At 35.5% G+C, this 24,928-nt stretch overlaps 2 protein-coding genes across 7 annotated transcripts in view; one reads left to right on the top strand and one right to left on the bottom strand.

Annotated features, from left to right (window-relative positions):
• LOC129762704 (GDP-D-glucose phosphorylase 1) overlaps nucleotides 1-19,882 on the bottom strand; it is a 141,637-nt gene extending 121,755 nt beyond the window's left edge. For both annotated transcript variants that reach the window (XM_055761206.1, XM_055761207.1), the window contains exons 1-2: nucleotides 19,739-19,882; nucleotides 19,503-19,649 (exon numbers count right to left, since the gene is read on the bottom strand). The gene's annotated coding sequence lies outside the window, so the exon portion shown is untranslated. The remainder of the gene's footprint in view (nucleotides 1-19,502; nucleotides 19,650-19,738) is intronic.
• The window catches only part of LOC129762697 (uncharacterized), a 458,495-nt gene continuing 452,539 nt past the window's right edge, over nucleotides 18,973-24,928 (top strand). For 3 of the 5 annotated variants that reach the window (XM_055761196.1, XM_055761193.1, XM_055761191.1), the window contains exon 1: nucleotides 19,707-19,865. In XM_055761196.1, coding sequence (XP_055617171.1) covers nucleotides 19,722-19,865 — 144 coding nt within the window. In that variant the 5' untranslated portion in view covers nucleotides 19,707-19,721. Of the gene's footprint in view, nucleotides 19,293-19,706; nucleotides 19,866-24,928 lie in introns of those variants that run through there. The other 2 variants (XM_055761194.1, XM_055761195.1) reach the window with 2 other exon arrangements.

Below are 24,928 nucleotides of genomic sequence, written 5' to 3'. Positions count from 1 at the left end.
GAGGGAACGGCTGATCAGATCTACGTCGTCCATATATTTTGTGAGTTTGTCTTCACACAAATTACAATGTTAGAGTACTTTGGAAAATATTTGAGATGATTAGAAAAATTCGAAAAAATTGAAAAAATCGTCTTGTACAATTGTTTATTTGACCTGTGTCTACACTCTGTATAGGTTTGATCAAAAAGCTGCTGAGCGATACACTAACACTACTACCAATCCGTTCGGAATGTGTGCTCGGAAACGGACTGTGAAAGTAGGTGCATGAGAGAGAGATAGCAGTGGATCGTAAATGCGATCCACAATCTCGGCGGTTCTGGTATCTTGTGATGTTATTGTTGCTCTTTCAAGCAGATTCATTTATCTATTTTTGCGAATTCCAATTCACGATTCAAGACTTTTTGTAAATTAAAAATTTACAATTAATCATTTTTAAATGTTCAATTTGTTTTTTTTAATTCTCCAATTTCAAAATGGTTCCGCAATTGCGACAATTTAAGAATTTTTACAATTTTCTATCTACCTTTTTCAGAAATTTTAGAATAACTTTTTTTTTGCTTTTTTATTAATACTTTCCGGTTTTCTATTTTGGAAATTTTCAATTAATTTTTTTTTATTTCAATCTACTTTTTATGATTTTTACAACTTTTTATTTGTGTCTAATATTGGGGAATAAGTTCATAGCGTTTCTATCTTCTTGTTCTTGGATGGCACTAACGTTCCCAGTGGAACTTTTTCTATGGTTTCTATATTTCGGCCACGAGAGCACATAAGCGTTTCTATATTTATTTCATTTTACAACGATTTGTTTGCTGTTTGGCAGAGTGTAAGTATTCGTTCTATAGAACTCGTCCTGCTCAATGAAACTATGTTAGTTGTGGTTTTGAGTTATTTAATTTTCTTAATTATTTTGAGGCTTAGAAATTGAATACCCAGGAAGCAAAAATCAACACTTTCGACATCTGCTCTTCTTTGTTTTTCATCGAGGTTTTTTTTAGTTTTGTTGTCGCCTTCAATTTACGTCAATTATTTGCTCTTTTTTATTTCTATTTTCCAGTTTCCTATTTCTGGCTATTTTTTGTTGTTACTAGCTGACCCGACAAACTTCGTCCCGCCAATAATTTGTTTTTTGTTATCAGTACCTTCAAACATTCACGTTTTCTTACTATGAGCAAGTTCATGGGAACAATCGCAGAACTGTTCATTGATTGATCTTCTATTCGTCTCCGTTGAATTTACTTTTTACTATAAAATTCCTAGTATTTCTAACAAAACTCATCATTATAATATCAGATTATTTTCAGACACAATTCTCGTTCAAGATTTTTCAACCACTTGCAAATAACATGTTTCTCCGTTACATGGAATAAATGTTTTTTACAGAAAATATAGAATAAAGACAGCCCTAAATCGGACAATTCTTTCTCGAGTTCTGCTCTTATCAACACATCTGGCGATCCTTTTTTTTTTGGTATAGATAGAAGAAGATATAGGAGTGCATTTCATCACATTAAAATCCATTTCCATTTTCGAACAAAGATCAATTTCGCTAGCGCAAACATCAAATGGACTAACAGCACTTGTCACCAGAGCTTGGAAATATTGAGCTTGTTAAGCAACATTGAAAATATATTTTTATCAGTGTAACGCGTTTATTTTGCTTGTCGATGCTACTGTCATTCATTCGACGGCAAACAAATTTACAACTGTGTTCATTCATATTCATTCTGTGCTCTCTGAGATTTCTTCAAAGCTCGAGTCATGAGAATTCATTCACATTTATTCATTGCCATTGAATTGTCAGGAATGTTGTGACTGTTCATTTTCAGTATCCCGATATGTGTGTGATTTTCTCATTGAGTCAGTGCCTTGCTTATTCAGTTGTTTTTGAAGTTACTCCGAAAGGGCAACGCAAATCGGTGGCGCAAGCGGAAATGCCAACAAAAGAGCAAGATCTGCATGCACACTCACAGCTAAGGATTGCTTAGGCTTGGACGGTGAGGGGGCATTCTGCAGAATCGATCCAAGCAGCGATTGCAAACTGTGTCAGCCAAAGCTGGATGTTGGCAATTTCATCCGCTAATCCTATAGCATAGTTTGATCCGTTTGCAAAAGGAAGCTCGAAATATTCCCATTGCGGTCGTGTCTTGGACACCACCATTTCATGTTCGTGTGTTCAGAATTTAAAAAGAATTAAATGTTTGAAATTTGAGTCAAGACGGTATTTTTTACATCGGAATTCTTCTTTTGAAGCATTTCTGACAAGTGGATTTGGAGCTGCATATTCACTATGTAAAATGAAAGCAATTTAACTGAGACGGAAACCTTGCATGCTTGAACAATTTAATTTATTGTCACTATTATGAGCATTCTGTACTTTCTTATCTTCCTCAACGAATTTCTCCGTTTCGTCAGTGTCCGAGAACGATGCTGATAGGAATGAGCTGGTATATTAATATCAATGAATGACAAAACTAGGGATATTTTCTTTTGCTCACATTCCGTGAACGCAGAACAGAACGAAAAACAGAATGAAAAAAAACTGGATGAATCAACTGTGAGTGGCTTGCTGTGATTGTGAGGTTTGGCGTTGGTTCATTTTCGGTATCCCGAATGCAATGGTATAATGATCGAATGTGGCCGGAAATTCTGCTGAAAAGATTGATGTGATACAGATATTTCCAAGCACTCCAAGCTTGTCACTATGTAATTGTAGAACATATGGGAATTAAATTTTTCGAATTTAGCCTTTTTCCTTCGGAGTTTTCCGAAAACTTTCAATTTTCATGTATGGCTGGAATATTTTTGGTTGAAATATGTGTAATATTTTTATGGGACCACCTCTCCATTCCAGAGGAGGGAGGGGTGTCATACCATTCTAGAAACATTTCTCATACCCAAAAACCCTCACATCCCAAATTCTGCTTGATTAGCTTTCGAGTTATGCAGAAATTTGTGTTTCATTTGTATGAAAGTCCACCCTTAGAGAGCGGGAGTGTCTAACCACCATAGAAATATTTATTGCATCCTAAAACCTCCACATGCCAAATCTGGTTTCGTTTGCTTGATTAATTCTCGAGTAATTCAGAAATTTGTATTTGGATAGAAACATTTATTGCACCCTAAAACATTCACATGCAAAATTTGGTTTCATTTGCTTGATTGATTCGCGTTGTGCAGAAATTTATGTTTCATTTGTATGGCAGCCCCCTCTTAGAGAGGGGGGTGGAGAGTTTAACCATCATAGAAACATTTATTGCACCCTAAAACCTCAATATGCCTAATTTGGTTCCATTTGCTTGAATAATTCTCGAGTAATGTAGAAATGTGTGCTTCTATTGCTAGCAGACCTGGATTGTGACTAAGTTCCATTATTTGTATGGTAGGTTGCCTGCCCATAGTTCCAGATACTAAAACGAGAAATAAGAGAGTTCGGACGGCGGTCCATATCCTAAAATAGAAAAATAGATTAGAGTTCATTTTATTACTTCCTTATTCTACGCATTTTTGTTTTATGTAGTTTCCTATTTTTATCGTCTTCATACGTTTGGTTCCTGTCTTCGACAACTTTAACAGGTTGAAACCATTCTTTAGTTTTTGCTTTAATACCCTGCCGTCTATTAAAAACTGTTTGATCGGCTTCAAGTAATGGTGGGTCTTCTCTAGATGCATTTTGTTGTTGATGTTGTTTCTGCTGTGTATCAGTAGCTCTAGCCTCTGCTTCTTTATAAATTTTGTCACAGTATTCCAAAAGCTGGGCTCTATCTAAAGGTCGTTCTTCTTCGCTTTTTATTCCGTAGAATATTTCGCGAGGTCTCATATTGGTAGAGCTGTGAATTGTATTATTGTACAAGCTACACGATATTTGAAACATTTCCTTATTGTTGACATTCTCATATTTGTCTTTATTGCATCTGAAAATTTCTTCTATTGTTGAATGGAATCGTTCTACCGTTCCATTTTGTTCACTGTAGTTGGTTGGTGTAAAATACTGTTGAATGTGAAGTTTGTCTAGCATGTCCCGCATTTCAATGGATTTGAATGCTGGTTCATTATCAGATATTATCATTTTAGGTGTTCCGTATAATGAAATAAATTTGACAATAGCTTTTCTAATGTCGACTGTGGTTCTTGATTTAATAGGAAGTAGAAATCCAAATTTAGACAGTTTGTCTATAATTGATAAAAATAAATTAGGTTGGGATATTAACACATCAATGTGGATAATATCCAATGGTTGCTTTGGGATAGGGGTTTCGCCTAGAAGAATCTTATACGGTTTTCTCTCATACTTCATTCGATTGCAGGTATTACATAATATGATAAACTTCCTTATCTTAATTTTCATTTTTGGAAAATAGAATCTTCTTCTCATTACTGCCAGATTTTCTTGAATTCCACGATGTGCAATTTCGTGAGTTTCTTCAATTAAAGTATCTTGCTCCTCATCGGATCTCACGTCGATTAGTAAGCGTTGTGATATTCTAACCTTGAAAGTACGACATCTACTGAAATAATTTTTATAAACTATTTGAATTTGGTTTATGAGATTTTCTGGACATATTATGCAATTTGTGCGTCGAGGGTCCATATATTCTTTAAACATTTTAATTAGAAACGGTACGCCAAATATTACTTTGGTAATAGTCCGCCTGTAAACTCTGGGAAACACTTCTTCGAAAGTAGTACTTTCTTCACCAATTTTGAGTATAATTTGATTATGGAAATAATTTATGGGAGCCTCTGTGCATTGTATGAATTCTGAATCATCAGTATTCGCTGAATGCACGGTGATATCGTCGGAAGATGAATCAGTTTCATTAATGTTAAGTTCGTGGAAAACTCTGGACAATCCATCGGCTACCACATTCTGTTTGCCAGGTTTGTATTGGATGTCAAAATCAAATTCTGATAAACTTAACCGCCAATGAATGAGCCTTTGATTTGGTTCTTTGAGGTTTAGGCTGTAGGTGAGCGGTTTGTGATCAGTATAAAGTGTAAATCTGTTGCCATAAAGGTATGGTCTGAAATGTTTGCAACCCCAAACTATTGCTAATAGCTCCTTTTCTATGGTGGAGTAATTCTCCTCGGATTTATTAAGGGTACGAGAGGCATAGGCAATTGGCCTATCTTTACCTATTGGCCCTTGCGAAAGTACGGCACCTATTGCGTGATTAGACGCGTCAGTGGTCAAAATAAAAGGTTTTGTGAAGTCTGGGTACTGAAGGATGTCACTACTGGTCAAAATGTTTTTGCATTTGTCAAATGCCTTTACGAAGTCTTCATTGTGAACTATTTCTTCACCTTTTCTCAAAGAGTTAGTCAAAGGTTTTGCAATTTTTGCAAAGTGCTTTATAAATTTTCTATAATAACCGAGTATTCCTAGAAATCCTCGAAGTTCTTTATCACTCTTAGGTAAAGGCCAATTTTGAATTGACTCGATTTTATCCAGGTTTGGTCTCACACCTTCGGATGTGACGACATGTCCCAGAAAGGCGACTTCTTTACTTAGAAATTCGCACTTATCCAGCTGAATTTTCATATTATATTTAGACAATGAATCAAAAATTTTCTTTAGATTGTCTAAATGTTCTTGCAAACTTGTAGAAAAAACGATGATATCATCCATATAGATGAAACATCGCAAACCAATATGCTCTCTAAGAATATTGTCCATCACTCTTTGAAATGTGGATGGCGCATTCTTGAGTCCAAATGGCATTCGTAAGAACTCATAGTGCCCATTTTCGACACTAAAAGCCGTCTTTGGAATGTCTGTTTTCTCGACTTCTATCTGGTGGAAACCAGACGGAAAATCAATAGTAGAAAAATAATTACATCTCCCAAGCTTATCGAGAATATCGGAAATGTTGGGGATTGGGTACCGATCGTTGATTGTTTTATCGTTCAGTTTACGATAGTCAATCACTAATCTCCATTTCTTTTTGCCAGAGGCGTCTAGCTTTTTGGGAACTATCCAAACTGGAGAGGTCCACGGGCTAACTGAGTGTCTTATAATACCCTGTTGTAACATCTGGGATATTTGTTTCTGCACTTCTTCTCGATGGCAAAAAGGGTACCTGTATGATTTGGCATAAATTGGTAAATCGTCTTTTGTTTGAATATTATGCTTAATAGCATTAGTGAATGATAAAGCTTCTCCTTCTAATAGAAATACATCTTGGTTTTCCGCAATTATTTTCAGTAGCTTCGATTTTTCTTCTGAGTTGAGGTGATTCAATCTTAGTTGATCAAAAAGTCTTCGGTTTATTGGAACTGGAGTTGTTGTGCGAATTTGTGTTTCAAAATTATTCAATTCGAATTCAAAGGGTTTCTCAATGTTAATTTTAGTAGGTTCCTTTGAGTAATTAGTAATTGTCATGAAAGCACGATTGTTTACGGCGTTGTATATTCCAGAGTGAATAAATGTGGTATCGGAAATATTCATGTCAGTGTTCACGAAGAAATCTCCTTCACTGATTGTTACTGGAAGGCTCACTACTTTCGTTTCTTCAGGATTCAATTGTATTTCAGTAGCAAACGGATATTTTCTTTTCATTTTTATTTTCCCAGTAGGAAATTGTAACTCATTTGTATTTGTGAGAATGTCGATTCGAAGCATTTGTAAAGATTCGTAACCAATCAAAAAATGGATGAAAGTCAAAAACGTAAAATTGCAATTTTTGTGTTTGAGGCACTTGAATGAATGGATTGAATTCTACAAAACGATTAATTGTATGAGAACCGTTCATATTAGTGACAATGGCTGGATCGGTGTGTCTGCAATTTTCAAAGTGAACATGTCGGGTGCTTATGTAGTTTTTATTTGCCCCGGTATCTATTAAAAATTTTAAAACTCCTTTCGAAGTAGGAACATCGATATATGGTATGAAATTATTTACGTTGGATTGAATTCTGCATCCTGCTGTCGAAAATTTAGGTCATCGATTTCATTTGTGATTTTCTCTTCGTTATTGGTTTCAATTTGTTGGTCTGATGGCTGGGTTTCTGAGCAAATCTCATTGCTTTGGTTTTCGAAATTTTGATATGCGTAATAGTATTCGTCATTATTGGGGTAATAGTAATTTTCAGGATTTAATTCCTCAGGAATTTGGAAGTTGGGTCTATTCATATAATTGACTTGACGAGTTCTCATGGAGTGGTCAACCTCCATCGGTACCGGTCTCGGTTGTTGATCGTTGGGTCTTTGTACATACGCGTCCCTTTGGGGGTTCGGTAAGTTGAAGCGTGGTTGATTGAAAGATTGTGAGTGATGAGCTCTTGGAGGTGGATGGAAAGGTGGTTGCAATGCTCTAGGTTGTGGTTGAAATGCTCTATGTTGTGGTTGGAATTGTCTATGTGGTGGTTGGAATGGTCTATGTTGTAATTGGAATGGCCTAGAATGTTGCTGTGATGATCTAGGGTATTGTTGGAATAAATTTGGGATCGAATTGTTGGGTCTTGGTGGAATTGGGGGTGCAGCTTTAAAAGGGTTTCTAACATAATTATAATTTCCTTCCTCGAGGCAGAGTCGTAACGCTTCCTTTAGTGTTTTTGGACATTGTGCTCTTATGATTGGTCCAAGTGGATCCTTTAATCCTGCCAAAAATACTTTTAGACCTAATTCTTGATAAAATGAATTTTTCGCTGCTTTCACGTCAGCATTATTTTCGTTCAAATTGAGAAAATTCACTAGCAGTGAAATTGAATGAGAAATCCGACTATAAAATTCTTCTACGGTAGTGCTCTGGTTCGATTTAAATAAATCCCGCGTGAGGGAAATTTCGTCACGCTTATCGCTATAATGTGTAATCAATGTGTTTTTAATATCGTCCCAATCTGTCGAGGTGCCGTAAATTTCCAGAACGGTATCGGCATCTCCTATTATTTTGCTACGGATGGCTTGCATCCAGACTTGAAATATAGGGGAATTTCTAGCTTCGGCCAGAAGTGGAATTAAATTGTCGATGCATTTGATGAAACTGTGCAGTTTCACTGGGTTTCCATCGAAACAAGCGATGTCCCTTATGATTTGTGGTGTTTGCAAAGATTTTATGATTGTTTCTGTTCTGGCAAAATTGTTGGCAACATCGTTTTGAACGTTCACAGGTTCAGGTTGATGTTGAATAATTTGTGCTGCTTGCGGAGCAACAATTTGTGGGGCGGCATGTTGAGCAGCGCGTACTGCTTCAACGGCGCCTTGTATCTCAAGCTGAAGCTGTTGAATTTGATCATCTCGGTCCATGATGGCTTGTTGCAATTCTGCAATATGCGCATCCATTTTTACTTTAATTAATTCCGCACTTATTCTCCATCTCCAGTCCATTTTCACTTATATCTCTTATTTATTTAATAGAATAAACTCTTTAATTATTTTGGCACTTGATAGATAGTTAAATCGTAATTGAGTGATTGGTATGTATTGTTTGATTCCACTTTTTATTTTTCTTATTTATTTAGTAGAATAAAATAAAATTCTTACCTTAGAAAAAGAAATGGTCCCATATCCTTTGGGTTCTTTTTATGTAGAAGCAGGTCGTTAGCTCCGTGATGTGTCAGCTGCTGCGTTTTGTATCTGATATGCACTCAGGGAACACTTTCACTAAACACTCAACACGGGGCGCTAACTAATCCTACCGACTGCGCCACTTAACTTCCCATGTGAGGAAGTGGAGTTTTTAAAAAAAGACTAACTAAACTAAGCTAAAGCTAAAAAGGAAAACGCGACTGTTCTCGTCGGCTCACTAATTTAATCTGAATCTTTATTCAATTTCTTTTGGTACAATACGAGTTGGAAATCATTATTACTTGGAGAGATGTTGAATCGGCATAATTTGATGCCTCCGCGGTTGGTCTCTGCTGCGATCCGGTTCCGTTGTTTACAGTCACAGCACGTCTTATGCCGTCAGTATGGTAGCTGGTTTGATTATATGGGCCTGGCGATAACTTGTGGACCTGGCGATAACTTATATATATATAGATTTACAATTTCCACTTTACATTTTTTCTGCAGTTACATATTTACTGTTTTCACCATAACTTCCGCAGTTCAACTGATAGCGCTGTAATTTTTTTAAGCTCCTGGGTTACTATGATTGACGAAGCACAAATGGTCCCATCACCAGGTTAACCCTTTCACGTACAACGTCGAGCCTCTCTTGTGGTGCGCTTGCATATCCCAAGGCGCCAAGACGCCCAGCAGAGTAGTGAAATTATTCGATGCGTGACCCATCGAAGCGTTTGCATCTGGTCCGCTCTTTTGAAAATTAAATCGTACGCTAAGGAGCTAAGATGAATGCATGGAAAATTGGTAAAATTTGTCCATTTTTCTAAATTCAAGCGTTGGTACCTTTTTCGAAGATAAATGTTTTGCGTATAGGACAAACGAAACGTTCGCCACTTGAAATGTCATATTGAATAATGTTAACAAAACACAGTATATTTCCAAGATGGCTACAGAGCGATTTTTGGCATATTGGCCCATTAGGATAAACTTCTATGTGCTTTGAAGCTTACCAATATAATCGAATAAAATATACTCATCTCAGGTATGCTCAGGATATTGCAATAGATTCTTGTTTTGTCAAAACTTGGTAATATTATTTGCTATCTATCGTGGAGCAAGATTTTCAGAAGAATTTTCGTAAAGTTTTATCAATGTACAGAATAAGAAATCCATGCTTTCGATAATTAAACAAGGCTCACTAATAATTAAGGTACACACATTCTTGAAGCAGTTCGTTCAGAAATCTCATTTCAGTTAACCCGCCACACTGAATGAGTCGCATGCACTCAAATCATTTTCACCATCCACTTAAATGAATCCTTTCAAGCCTTCCTCAGCCGAGAAATGGGCGACGGAGCGGAAACGTCGGAGCCGTAAGTCAGAATTATAACGACACCGCTAAAGACGCAATTTCAGCACTCTAGCGGAGAACAAGCGGCCGCCGCACTAAATGTGGCACTGTAATTAGTTGAACACACATCTCCTTACCGCAAGATGGTTCCATCCGTGGTTCGTTCGAACGGTCCCCGTTGGAACGGTTCGGTACAAGTGCTCGAAAGGTGCCCCGGCAGATTCAACCATTCCGCAAGAGCGGGGGGGGGGGGCGAAATATTAAAGAGCTGCCATTAAATTCGCTTTACGCTTTGTGGAGGACATCATCACTATTCATTTCGGCCAACGCGTGGAGGGACTTTGACGTTCCTCGGCTTGACGAAATCATTCTACCCTTTTGTTGCAAATGTTGCTGAATGGAAGACAGAGGGGCCGTAAATTACGGTGGAACAAAACAAAAAAAAGGAACAACAGCTTCCATCCTACCTCTAATTCGGTGCTATTCACCGAGCCGTGTCCATACCGATAATCTTCATTAAAGAATACTGAGGGAATAAATTTGAATTAGAAGCCTGCAACCAACTTTCGCTTCTAGTAGGCTCAGTATTTGCCCAACGGGGGCAAACTTTTGGGGTTGTCATATCGCAAGAGAGATTCGCAGAAGTTGTACCGCCCTTCCGGGCGGTTGGGACAATAAAATTAAGTTAGTTTTAACGCTCACTCGTTCGAGGAATCACTCTGGTCACATCGGTCAAACGGGATCCGGAATCAATGAGACTGGAATCAGAGCGAAAATGCGCGAAAATTCTAAATATATCGACGCATTGTTGTTGCCCCGAAAATAACCCCATCACAAATATGACGTACTCCGATCATCTCGTGCGATATATTCGACGCCCGGTTTTAAAATAAAACAATCCCGACATATGCTGTAGCCACGTAAACTTGGCCTTCGGCGTAATTCCGCCGTCGTCGGAGTGACCGTTGGAATGAAATGAGCAATGAAATGTTTTGTTCGTTATAATATTCTCATCGAATGTGACTGCGGAGATACGAAAAGAGAGAGAGAGGAAGCGTCGGAAAACCGTGAGATTTTCTCGAATCCTTGCGGAACGCTAAAATGACAATGTTCTACAGAAAAATTGAGTTAATTAAGATGCATTTCCCTCCATCGCAACATGCAAAAACGTGGATTAATTCAATAGAGTGTGCTAGTGTAAAGACTGTAATCGAGTAATCGAAAAAAATGCAATAGATAAAAAAACAAATTGTAATATAACATATAACCTTCAAAACGTAGTACAAGCATTTCTCGAGTTGTGTTTGTGGTCGGACAAATACCTATTTCAATACAAAAAGGCCCTTAGTGGGGGCAAAAGTGCGTACCATATGGGACAAAGGTGTGCACTTTTTGAATTGTACTTCTGAGATATCTTGTATCAGAAATAAATGATTTATCATTACCAGCGGGAGAAGCATCATTACTTGAGTGTGTTGGTACCATCCAGTGGGGAGAAGGAGGGGGGGGGTTTGCATGGTGTTTTATGGGTGGATAAGAGTAGGTGTTTTGGTCGAACTTGATTTAGTTTTGTGATGATTGATTCTTGGCACCTAGAAATACACTCGACAAAAAAATTCGAGGTGTTGTATCCGAGACACGACCGCTTACGACGTAGGACTATGAAATCTTTTTTTTTTAAATTTGTTGGTTTATCATTTCCGATATCATTTGCGAATACGTCGAAAGTTCATAAATAACTCTTTAGTAAAAAGTTCCGCTAGCGTTCACAACTCAAGGGGAAACATAAAACACAAAACGAGCAGAATAAGCGACCTTTGTTGTTTCGGACACAGAAAGGTTCTGAAAATTTTACTCAGAGGAGATGCAATACTTATACACTAGCGACAGCTTACTTCGCAAATATTCTCTTTTCGCTATCCGCCTTCGTTGTTTCTATTCTTCTTCTTCTTTTCATTTATTTGCGGAGACTTTAAATCCAACGATTCATTCGTCTCCGACTGTTTCGATTCTAGCGGCTGCATAATTTGCTCGTTATGGATAGCTCTGTTCGGGAAAGTACACAAATGGACAGAACAAATTTATGGGAAAATGGGAATTTAAACCATATACAGACTATGAGATTGTAATGTATAGCATACCAAACAAATCTTAGAAAGTTTCCGATCCGATCGATATGCAAATCGTTAAAATCCGTTCGCAGCAAAAATAGTTATTAACATTAACTTTATTTCATAAAAACGTGACCGGTTTCCTGATTTGGCACCCTTAATGTAAGACGTAGTCCTACGTCAAAAATTAGAGGAACAGCGTGCGAAGTCGGAAATTTTGAGTGATTTTTGACATCTTCGTGAAAAATCAACGCATATCGATGGGAGGCGCATAATTTTGAAGCTACAACTTTCAGGTATTAGAATATTTTACGTACATATTTTTATCTTGGTGTGTGTAGGCGTAGTGGGCAACAATATCGGGAAGAAATGAAAAATCGATTTTTCTTTCCTTTTTCAAGAATATTCTGGACCAACAAAATTTTTTGCCAACCAACTCAACAGCGAATCCTATTAACCTCATCAATCAGCTTTTTTTTTGGTTCCAAGAACGTTCCTGTAGGACCTTCCCACACCGAGATATTTCAGTTTGAATGCAAAATTACCGCTTCGTCTTTGATGATGAATAATTCAATAAACAACCATCACATCGCAAATCGAAAGGCAGTTTTCAAAACTCCAATAAATTCTGCACAAGGATATTTTGTTACTTTGACGAGAAGTTGTGACGTGGGACTACGTCTAACCGGAATATATGGGGAGGGGAGGTAAAATGAAAACAAAAACACAGAACATGCTGGAAAAAATGAAAGATTTCGAATGCTCATAACTCGAACATTCCCTACTGGATCGGAAAGACATTTGCATCAATTGATAGGGAACATATCTACGCATCTATCGTAATTAATAAAATGTTATTTTTCATTAGATAAACAATTGAAACTGTCAAATGTTAAGCGTTATTTAAACGCCCTAACTGCCTCGCTTTGATTGGCCCGATTTATGGTTTCCCCAACACAGCCATCAATACCAAGCAGCCTTGGGGAAATCGGCATTGCAAACAAATGAAAGTAGGGGGACTTTTGTTCACACCAAAAAATGTTTCCTAACACAGACTTCAAAACCAAGCAGCGTTGGAGAAATCGGCATTGCAAACACATGAAAGTAGAGGGAGCTTTTGTACCCACCGAAATGTGTTCCTTAACAGATTTCAAAACCAAGGTGCCTGGAGGAAATCGGAATTGCAAATTCATGCAAGTCTGGGGTTATTTTGTTCCGACTAAAATGTGTTTCCCTAACACAGACTTCAAATCCATGGAGCGTGGGGAAATTGGCATTGCAAATTCATGCTAGTCGGGGGTATTTTTGTTCCGACTGAAAAGTGTTTCCCCACCACAGACTTCAAAACCAAGGTTTCTGAGAAAATCGGCACTGTAAATAAATGCAAACTGCGAGTACTTTTGTACTCGCTTGCCATTGTGCAGACTGGAATATGAATATGTAAAAAAAAACATTTTTCTTTTGAAATTCATTTTGAATTATTTTTAAGCATATTTTTTCTCATCTTGGATTACGGTTCTGAGGATTCCGACGCTTTGCCTTTGAGCGCTGTTGCGGGGTTCGAAGAGACAGACGATTTTTTCTCATGAAGCTAGAAGCCCAAATCTTCCTGCCAGTTTTGCAACTTGGTTGAGTTCGTGCTGGAGGTGTTGGCTTCCGTTGAATCAAACGCCAGGCGCAGTGAATCTTTGAGAGTCATACCAAAGAAAGCTTTGTCCAGTGCTCTGCAATAGTTCGCCAGATCCTCTAAACCACCCTAGGGGCTCACTGGCACTATCCAAACCATAACTCACTTACTGATATGAGCCCCTTCCTCAAAGCTGATTCAGAAATACCGAGGAATGCCACAACCCGCGCTTCAAGACTCCCTCCCGAAGCCTCTGTCGGGCCACTTCGGGCATTCTGAAGTGCATTTCTTTAAATTAATTTTTTTTCTTGGGGGTCTTGATAAAAATTTAGTTGAAAACATTTTATTTTTTTTTTTTGAGAGCAAAAAGACGGTGCGCGCTTTTGCCCCACAAGCAATTTTCCAACTAATCGATTTTTTTTAAAAAAAAGCTAATGAATTTTTTTTACAAAAACGAATACGCACTATTATCTACTATAGAATAAAGGTTTTCTTGACAATGTAGTTTCGAGCTTTCCAGTTATTTTAGGTAACTAAAATGCTAAAATTAGATCAAACTAACGCAAAACTTTTCTTATCTCATAACTTTTTGACACTTTCATGAAATGTATCCTGTTTATGTGTGAGCAGCTGGTGTAATAATGTGTTAAACAAATGCATTATTCCCGAACTTTCATGGTCGTTTGTTACAAAAAGGCCAATGCGAACTTTTGCCCCGTGCGCACCTTTGTCCCGCACTACTCTACAGCTCGCTGCGATGGGAAAATATTCGAGGACATTTGCTTTAAAATTTCACCAAATAACAAGCGTCTCCATGATTCGGTTGAGTAATATGGGAACGCATTAAATTCAATGAAATTAATCCTGTGCACTCCAACGATTTCTCATCAAAATGAAAAATAGAATTGGAGGAATGTCTGAAACGGTGGCGTTTGTTTTTTTATAACATGTAACATGTTTAAAATGTAAGCTTTACAATGTTTCCTTCAATTTTTTTCAAAGTTTTCTATAAATCGTTATTATTGAAAAACGTTAGCTATTAAAATGTGGCTTGTGTAAAATTTTTTGAATCCGCAACAAAAATATGGGAAAAAACATATATAATATATAAAATTGTTGAAATGTTTTCAAAAACTAGAATTCGACTACCTTCGAGGAAGGGGTCATTTCAGAAATGACTGATTTTTTTTCATTTTTTCCAAAACACTTGGCTACAATTCGGGAGTGCCGGATCGAAAATGAAAATTGAATTTTTGGTTTTAGAAAGTTTTTTTCAGTATAGAACTTCAGTTTTTATTTGGGGTAAATGAACTTGGTTTGTTCGATTTAGGGTGTTTTCACGCAACTAGTAAATGCAAATGTAAATGAAAATCACATAGAATCAATACGAGTTTGGGTTTGCTGAAAAGCTCCAAGTCTCTAGTTGCTAATAATATCAAATTATGATCATGGTTTGTCCAAAAGATTATCATGGTTTGTCCGGTTTTATAAATCACCATTCTAGATTTAAGATTCGATATCACCTTCCAGATTCCATACCCACATATTATATAACTACAATATATAGTATTCGATACGTCGATTTTTCGATTTAATGATTTTTATTTTTTTTTATTTTTTGATTATTACATTTTTCCGATTTTTATATTTTTGTTTTGTTTTATTATTTTTCATTAATTAGTTTTTTGAATTCTGTCCTTTTTTTTTTTTGTTTTTTTCGATCAAAAAAGACTATCGAATTGATTTTCATATTTTTTGACTTTTCGATTTTCATCTTTTATTTTATTTTTTTTTATTTTTCGATTTTCGATTAATTTATTTTTTTTATTTTTGATTTTAGATTTTTTAATCCTTTGATTTTTTGAAGTTTTAAATTTTGTAAATTTTCGTTTTCATTTTTCATTCAACTTTTGATTTTTCGGTTTTTAAAATTTTCGATATTTTGATTTTTCATTTGATTTCTTTATATTAAGATCATTCGATTTTTTTTATTATTTTGACTTTTCGATGTCTATTGAATAAACGAATGAACGAATAAACGAACGAACGAATAAAAAAATGGTAAAATGTAAAACAATAAACCGAGAAATTCGTAGATTGAAAAATACATAAATTGTGAAAAATCGTAAAAATCGCATAGGCCGACAACTTAGGAAAATGATAAATTAAAAAAGAAAACGTCAAAAAAAAAGAGTTTTGCAAATTGCTAAAAACGGTAAATCTAAAAATGGAAAATAAAACGTGAGTTCCAAAAGCAAACATTAAATGGAAAACTACCACACAACTTGTGGAAGAAACAACCGTAACTAAAATAAATCGTTAATTGAAAAAAAAAACAAATTGAAACAAATCGAAAAACTTGTACATTGAAAAACTACATGAATTTTGATCGATCGCAAATTGGAAAACTTCCTAATTTAGGAAAATGGTAAATTGGAATAAAAAATAGTTGAAAAAAAGAACAAAATTGTGGAAAATGCCACATTGAAATAATTGCAAAATGGAAAAAAGGTAAATCGAATAAAAAAAAAGGTTTGATAAAAAAGGAACTCCAAAAACAAACGAGGATTGAAAACAATCACATAACAATTGAAACTCAATATTTAAACAAAATCGTAAATCGAAAAATGCAGACTGCCAAATCGAAAAATAAAAAACTGCAGCCAATAGTAAGTTGAGAAGATAGTAAAAAAAAGTGATTAATTTCAAAATACTTATATAGAAAAATGAATCAAATAATTGTATAAATCGTGAATCGATAAAACTTAAACTGCAAAAAATAGGAATTGAAGAAAAAAATATAAATTGCGAAAAGTGGTAAATAAGTGCCAAAAACATTATTTAAGAAAAATGAAAAACTGATCTAAGTTAAAAAATATTTGCGTTGCGATTTCAAGTTACGTAATAAACGTAACTTAAACAAAAAATCTTAATTGAGAAAAACGAATTGGAAAAAAACGGTAATTAAAAAAACAATTACAAAAACGTAAATTGAAACAAATTGTTTAGAAAAATCATAAAGTGCAAAGTATTATGAATTGAAAAATTGTTTACAACAAAAAATAGTATGTTGAGAAAAAAACAGATTGGGAAAAAAAGCAAATTGCAAAAAGTTATAAATTGAAAAAAATAACTAAATGAATAAAATTGTAAATTGCAAAAATCGTTTGTCTGTTTGTCTGTTTGCCTCATAGCCTTTTTACTATTGTGTCACAGATCCTAGAGGCGAATGAACTGCAAATTTTGAAGCCTTTTAATATAAAAAAGTTCAAGTTGCATCAAGAACGAACAAACGAAATCGCAGAGAAACCCTACATAACATACACGATTTTCAGATGAGGAGCAAGGTGGATTTAATGATGGAGATAAATTTCAGATGTGAGATTCTAAAGATTGTTACGTTATCAGAAATGCAAGGAGAGTAGGACGGGACAGAGTGTTCTTGCCCGCTCGATTATGGATGACAGACGTTCATTAGAATAGAATATTTCTTCAAATGAACAAGCTTGATTGTTTCTATCATTGAGACATTCAACTACTAAGTTTTCTAGACTTCTGAAAAAGACTAGTTGGAAAAACAACCAATGGATCAATGGAATTGCACTCACATGATCGTTCGCTCAGTAAGCGAACACGCTTGGCAAATTCCTGTTCTGGAGATAAACTTCTCCTTGTAAACATGTTCTTTCATTGTTGCTCTAGTGATGAAAACCTTCGTCTTCTCTCCACAACTACTGACTCCTTGCCAAATCATGAACTTACGGGCAAATTTATCTGCGTAAACAAATTTGAACCTACCCGCAACACTTCCTTCACTTTGGCAAGGTAAAATCTGTTACCGGCTATTTGTCCGAAATCCGTTTTCACGTATATTTCATCGTCCATCAAAATGCGTCCTATGTACTTGGTCAACACTTGCTCGTACAGCTTCCTTGCACTGATTTTACCAACCAGGTATTGTTTTCACGTCCTATCGGAGTATTTGCAGGCATGATAAGACCGCAAGCCACACCAATTCGGTAACGTTTGAGTAGGGTATTCACAGTCGATGTTGGAAATTTCCGGAATTTTGCGATCTTTCCTCCTGATTACGTCGGGTTCTCAACGTGAGTGTGCAGAACTTTTCCCCGTCTTTCACGTTCTGTCGTCGATAACTTTTGAATGTGTCCTTCAATTTTGATGAAATTTTCACTACTGAATAAACAAATCATCCGGATCAAAACCCTGTCCATAGTTTCTCGATGTGACAACTAGGGGCGCTGCAGTGAAAAAATAAGCGATAAATTTTAACTGCAACACACGTTATTAGCTATGTTTTTGCAAAGTTTGTTTATTCAACTTCCTTTCTAAGACTAAATACCCGCACCTTGGACTTAATGCTACCCATCAATCCTGTGCAACACTTGCACCATCCTTTTTTGCACACTTTCATTCACTCTTTCTTCAAAAAGGTCTTCAAAAACGACCAGGTTTTTGAAGACCTTCCTTGTTTTCCTTCAAAATCGCCCAGAATTTTACCGGTCCATCCGGTCAAAACAGAGTGTAACTATTGTGGGACCGGAGAAAGGGTAGCAGGCACTTCTGGAGGCATTCTTCTTTATATATTTGGTCGTTGATGACGCCGATCGTTACGTACGGCTTGCTGAATTTGCTGCACCCACAGATCATGGCAAATTTGTCGATCTTCTTCTGCCGAAACTTCTCCGGAAGATCTAGGCTGGACATTGCCTGCCAAACGGAAAAATTTGGCCACGTCCCGAATCGAAAGGTTCGGATTGAGCTTGAAGTAATCCCTCACCTTCCTTGCTTTCATAATGTCGGTTGTCTTCGCTTTTCTTCCGCTGCCAGTTCGTCGCTGGGTCGTCTGGGTCTCCATACGGAACACGGTCGAATGATCGATTTCCAACTGTTTCGCGATCCACCTGTGGAACTGGCATGAATTTTCCACGAGCGCGCCCATAATTTTTTATAGAAGCATCTCTTGTTTGGAAACCACCTCGATAACCATTGGACAGATTGTGACGAAATTTTGCACATGTAAACATTACACTCTAAACTAGTTTTACCCAAAATTTCATCACTTTTTACCCATGCAATTGAAATTTATACACAAAAGAAAGTGTTGCATTTTTTTCGAGTACAATCTTTATTAGTGACTTCCCCCGTTTGACATCCCCGCGATCAAACTTGCTCAGTCCGCTTGTCTGTGCGCTAATAATCTCCCCAGTTTTGCTCCCGATCACACTCTCATCCCGTCGTGAGCGCTTTTCGCACGCGCGCTTGCAAATGTGACGCCGACCGTTCAGTTGAGTCGTGTCGGTCGTGACGCGGGCGTTTTTCGACGGACCGTCAAAGTGCGTGCGTGCGTGATTTCGCTCCATCGCGGCAATCTGAATTGTGGAAGACGAAGTCATTAATCAATCAAGTCTCGAAATTTAATCAAATCGGTCAGATTGGGTCAATCTATTCGCGTGCGTCGTGTTGTGTGCTGCGTGTGGGTGTTTGGGACCGGCTGGCCAGTCCCATCGAGGAGCGAAATAATTGGAATTTTTAACGCAAAAAAAACGGTGGTTGAGTGAAGCAGGTCAGTAGCGACGGGGTGACGACAAACTGTTTGGGCTTGCACCGATCGAGAAATAATCCAAAAACAGCGAGGGATTGATGAAAATGCATCAGAACCGTTGCTTTGATCTCCCGGTAATCACATTTCGGTAGCTTATCGGTCTTGTTTCGTTGTGTTCTATTAAACCTGGTGATATTAATCATTCGAAAGCTTGCAAAGTGGCTTTTTGGTTATGGGTGTTTATTTTCCTCCGCGGAAATCAAAACAAATTAAAATGTCCATTTGACACGCGAGTCGGGAAAGGTAAACTCCAAACACAGTGTTGAAATTCAAACATCACTTACCTCTGGACCTGCTGATCTCTGTGTTGCCGCTGGCATCGATCCAACTAGGCTGCCGAACAACAGCAATATGTGGGCGAAGCACTGACGCGGACGCTTGGAATGCTGCTAACCCCAAAATAACCAGCAGAGTTGATTGCGGTCTCGGCGCTATAATTAGACGATAACAAAGTGAAAATATATACAGCATCCCGCTGGCGGTAGGAAGCGCTCTATGAATGAATGAATGAAATTCTCACCTTGTTGCTATCAGGCGGCTGCACACGAGGCAAACACTTACCCGACCGCCCTGGGTACCGGTATGGACCCGTAAACATCGGTCAGCCCGTTTGGTGCGTGCGGTGCTGCTTCTGTCAACAGTTTGAGGTTATTCCTTACACGATCGTGCAAAATGTTGTGCTGACGTTTGCCATTCCGCGCTGGTGTTGGTGGGTTTTGTTGTTTTCGTAATGCCCATCGGCCTGCTTCGATTAATTTGTAGTGTACGTAATACGAGAATTACAACAATTGAATAAAAGCCACTTTGGCGTTGACTCAGCAAAATTGTATGCACTCTCAGCAGACGCGCTGTCTCATAATTTAACTTCACTCTCTTTCGCTCTCGCTCTCGTTGCATTGTGTTTGACAGCGCGAAATGTGTGCGAATACCGTCGCGGCATGACATTTTGAATCGATTCCAAAGGTTAGTGAATCACCACACGGACCGAGAGTTTATTTTTGACCCAAAATATGTGTGCATTCTTATTCAAGTTCATTACCGCTGCACAAAAATATCCGGCACATTACCGTGCCATACTTTAGACTGAAGTTCAGATCATTCAGAGATGAGACTCACACAGTTGGCTATTGCGGCGTTTCCAATTGTCAGCGTAACGTCGAGTACCCTTCGGTACCCCTGTGACAATATTTAAAGTTTATTTCTAATACACACATCTAACCTAAAATGTGAATTGCTCTATTGAAACAATAAAATAAACGAATAAACGAATTAACGAATAAACAAATAAACGAATTAACGAATAAACAAATAAACGAAAAAACGAAAAAACGAAAAAACGAAAAAACGAATAAACGAATAAACGAATAAACGAATAAACGAATCAACGAATAAACGAACAAACGAATAAACGAATAAACGAATAAACGAATAAACGAATAAACGAATAAACAAATAAACGAAAAAACGAATAAACGAATAAACGAATAAACGAGTAAAAGAAAAAACGAAAAAACCAATAAACGAATAATCGAATAAACGAATAAACGAATCAACGAATATAGGAATAATTATTCGGAATAAACGACGAAACGAATAAAGGAATAAACGAATAAACGAATAAACGAATAAACGAATAAACGAATAAACGAATAAACGAATAAACGAATAAACAAATAAACGAAAAAACGAATAAACGAGTAAAAGAAAAAACGAAAAAACCAATAAACGAATAAAGGAATAAACGAATAAACGAATAAACGAATAAACGAATAAACGAATAAACGAATAAACGAATAAACGAATAAACGAATAAACGAATAAACGAATAAACGAATAAACGAATAAACAAATAAACGAAAAAACGAATAAACGAATAAACGAATAAACGAGTAAAAGAAAAAACGAAAAAACCAATAAACGAATAATCGAATAAACGAATAAAAGAATAAACGAATAAACGAATCAACGAATATAGGAATAATTATTCGGAATAAACGACGAAACGAATGAAGGAATAAACGAATAAACGAATAAACGAATAAACGAATAAACGAATAAACGAATAAACGAATAAACGAATAAACGAATAAACAAATAAACGAATAAACAAATAAACGAATAAACAAATAAACGTTTAAACGAATAAACGAATAAACGAATAAAGAATAAACGAATAAACGAATAAACGAATAAACGAATAAACGAAAGAACGAATAAACGAAAAAACGAATCAACGAATAAACGCATAAACGAATAAACGAATAAAGGAATATACGAATAAACGAATCAAAGAATAAATAAAAAAAATAATAAATGAATAAATGAATAAATGAATGAACGAATAAACGAATAAATGAAAAAATGAATAAACGAATAAACGAATAAACGAATAAACGAATAAATGAATAAACAAATAAACAAATAAACGAATATACGAAGAAACGAATAAACGAACAAACGATTTGAATTTCAGTGATCCTCTACTTTCTTCCGGGTTTTTTGATTTCTCACATTCTAAAATTTTTAAATTTCAAATTTTCCAACTTCTTGATTTCTCAATTCTTATTTTTTTAAATTTTTCATTTTTTTTTAAATTTTTAGTTTTCTAATTTTTTAATTTCTCAATTTTAATTTTTTTTTTCAATTTTTCTTTACAATTTGTTCATTATTCTATTTTTCTATTTTAAATTTTTTATTTCAGTTTTTCAATTTTAAATTTTTCGATTCTAAAATTTTTCAATCCTTTAATTGTGGATTTTTTTTTCCAAATATAAATTTTGAATCAATTGATTTTGTTAAATGAACACAATTTTTGATTTTCTGATTTTTCCATTCCCTGGTCTTTTTTATATTTCTGGTGTTTTGAATTATCATGGTTTTGTGATTGTCTCTGGATTTCTGCTTTTCTTGTTTTTGTAATTTTCTTTGATTTTCCAATTCTCTGTTTTTTATTGGTTTTCTCTAGTTTTCTGATTTTTTATTATTTGATCTAATTTCTGCTTTTCTTTGTTTTTTTTTAAATTTCGCTAATTTATAGTTTTTTCATCGATTTTCTATTCTTTTTTGTTCTTTTTTTTTCTTTGTTTTTCTCTGATTCCTTGATTCTTCAGTTCTGTCCGATTCTGTCTGATTTTCTAATTTTCCCCGTTTTCTAGCTTTTACATTTTCTTTGATTTCATCAAACTTTTTGATTTTATCTATTTTTTTCTTATTTTTTCAGCTTTTGAGATTTGTTTTCGTTCGACGGTCGGTCTTGTTTTTTTTTATTTTATCTGACTTTCAAATTATTATGGCTTTCTTAATTATTTTGATATTGTGATTGTGTCGAATTTTCTGAGAATTTCCATCAATTTGTGATTTTCTATGATTTTCCTATTTTCTCTTATTTGTTCGGTTTTTCGATTTCTTCCGAAGTTCTCTAATCTCTGAAATTCTCAAATTTTCTTACTTTCCTCTGATATACTTTCCTCTGATATTACTTTCCTCTGATATTTTTTTAAATTTTGGTTTCGATTTTCAATTATTCAGTGTTTTTTTATTTTTTAAATTTTTCTGATTTACTCCGATTTTCTTCACTTTGATTTTCTTAAATTTTATGATTTTCAGATTTTATTCGTTTTTTTTCATTTTCTTTGATTTTCTGACTTTTTCTGATTTTATCTTTTTTTCTCATTGTTTCTGATTATCGGATATTCTCGTTTTTTTCGGTTGTCTCATTTTCTAAGATTTTTCTGACTTTCTGTGATTTTATGATTTTCTATTGTTTTTAGGTTTTCTACGATTTTGATGATTTTATCTATTTTTTTAGGATTGTCTGATTTTACCCGTTTTTATGATTCTCTCTGATTTTTTGATTATTTGATTGTGTGTTTTCTCTGATATTCTCTGATATTCTATATTTTGTCTTCAATTTTCAATTTCTTAGATTTTTGTTTATTTTTCTTATTTACTCTAGTTTTGTCAGGTTTTCTTCGATTTATCAAATTTTCTGACTTTCTCTGTTTTTAAATTTTCTTCGATTTTCAGATTTTCCTATTTTCTTTGAATTTTTGTTTTTCGTCTGATTTTCCAATTTTCTCGTATTTTTTGGTTTTCTTATTTTTCTATTGTGTGAGATTTTTGTAATTTTCTGAGATTTTGGCCTTTTTTCAAATTTTCTCAGATCTTCTAATTGTCTCCGTTTTTGTGGTTCTCCCAATTATTCTGACTAGTTGATTGTCTATTTTCTCTGATATTCTGATGTTTTTCTATCTTTTGGTTTTCTCTAATTTTTTTATTTTATTTTAAATGCCCTATTTTCTCTGATTTTTTATTTTGGCTGATTTCCTGGTATTCTCATAGTTTTTGTTTTTTTATTTCCTTATTTTCTCAAATTATCGGTTTTTTCCTGATATTGTTCTGATTTTTCTAATTTTTCTGACTTCGTGACTGTGTTTGATTTTCATTGAATTTGGAATTCTATATAGTTTGATATGTGCTATGATTTTCTTCTATTTCCATCGTTTTTCTGAATCTTTCTGAAGTTCTCTAATCTCTATTTTTTTCTCTGGTTTTTCTTGTTTTTTCTAAATTTTTTCCGATTTTCTTTTGTCTTGAATTTTCAATTTCTCAGATGTTCTAATTTTCTTGTCTGTATTTTTCCGATTCAGATTTTTAAATTTTCTAAGGTTATTGTGATTTTCTGCGATATTTTCTTTTTTCATGATTTTCATATTTTCTACGAATTTCTCAAATTTTCAAATTGTCTCAGATTTACTGATTTTCTTCAATTTTTCCGTTTTTTATGTTATGAATATTAGATTGTCTGTTCTCTCAGATTTTCTCTGATTTTCAAGTTTTTCTCGTTCTCTGGGCTTCTCAAATTTGATTTTTTTTCCATTTTCTTTCCATTTTGTTTTGATTTTGTCTATTTTTTTTTTCATTTTGTCTGATTTTTTGGTTTTCTCCTATCTTTTTATTGACGTAGGACTACGTCTTTCATTTCTATACCGGGGTGTAAAATCAAAGTTCCGAAAACGAAAGCGTTACGCCGGAGACCGAGATTTTGAGCGTTAATAGCTCCTAAACAACTGAACGAAATGGTATGATAAACACTTCATTCGAAGGATAAAATGTCTACGCGTTATATACTTGTTACTTTTTGATCCAAAAACTTGTTTCAATAGTCTTAAAATTGCTTTCAAAACAGGCTATTGAAATCACCAATCGGTATATAAGCGAGCGGCGCTCGGAAATCCACTCAGTTCTAATTGAACAGCGATTGGAGCATGTTGTCGCTGTTGCGGTGAAGCTCTTTATTTATCATGAAAGCGCGGATGAACGGTGTCACCAAGAGCCTATTTGTGCACCCTAGGCCAGAAGGGAATCTATCAGGAGGAGAGTGATGCCACAAACGGTTCCCTGGGAAGACATCGCTACACACACATACACGCGCGGCTATTAACAGGTGGTTATCGAGTTGGAATTAACCACTGGTGGGCTTCCAGTATCGAGGAAAATGTGGAAATATCTACTCGTTACTGAAAATAATCTGCCAGTTCCTCTGGGAATTTTCAAAATATATTCATGTGAAAGAGTTTAATTGAATGTTTTCTATCCATGTAACACTGTGACCAAATACATTTGGTTTTGTGGTTTTTCAATCAATCGCAATTAACAGGATAGCTTCAGAAGATTATTCTTCCCCATCAGTAGGATATTTCCGTATCCA

Source organism: Toxorhynchites rutilus, chromosome 1, assembly GCF_029784135.1.
Source record: "Toxorhynchites rutilus septentrionalis strain SRP chromosome 1, ASM2978413v1, whole genome shotgun sequence".
In the NCBI taxonomy this organism is placed as follows: domain Eukaryota; kingdom Metazoa; phylum Arthropoda; class Insecta; order Diptera; family Culicidae; genus Toxorhynchites; species Toxorhynchites rutilus.
This window is presented reverse-complemented; position numbering and strand designations above follow the sequence as displayed.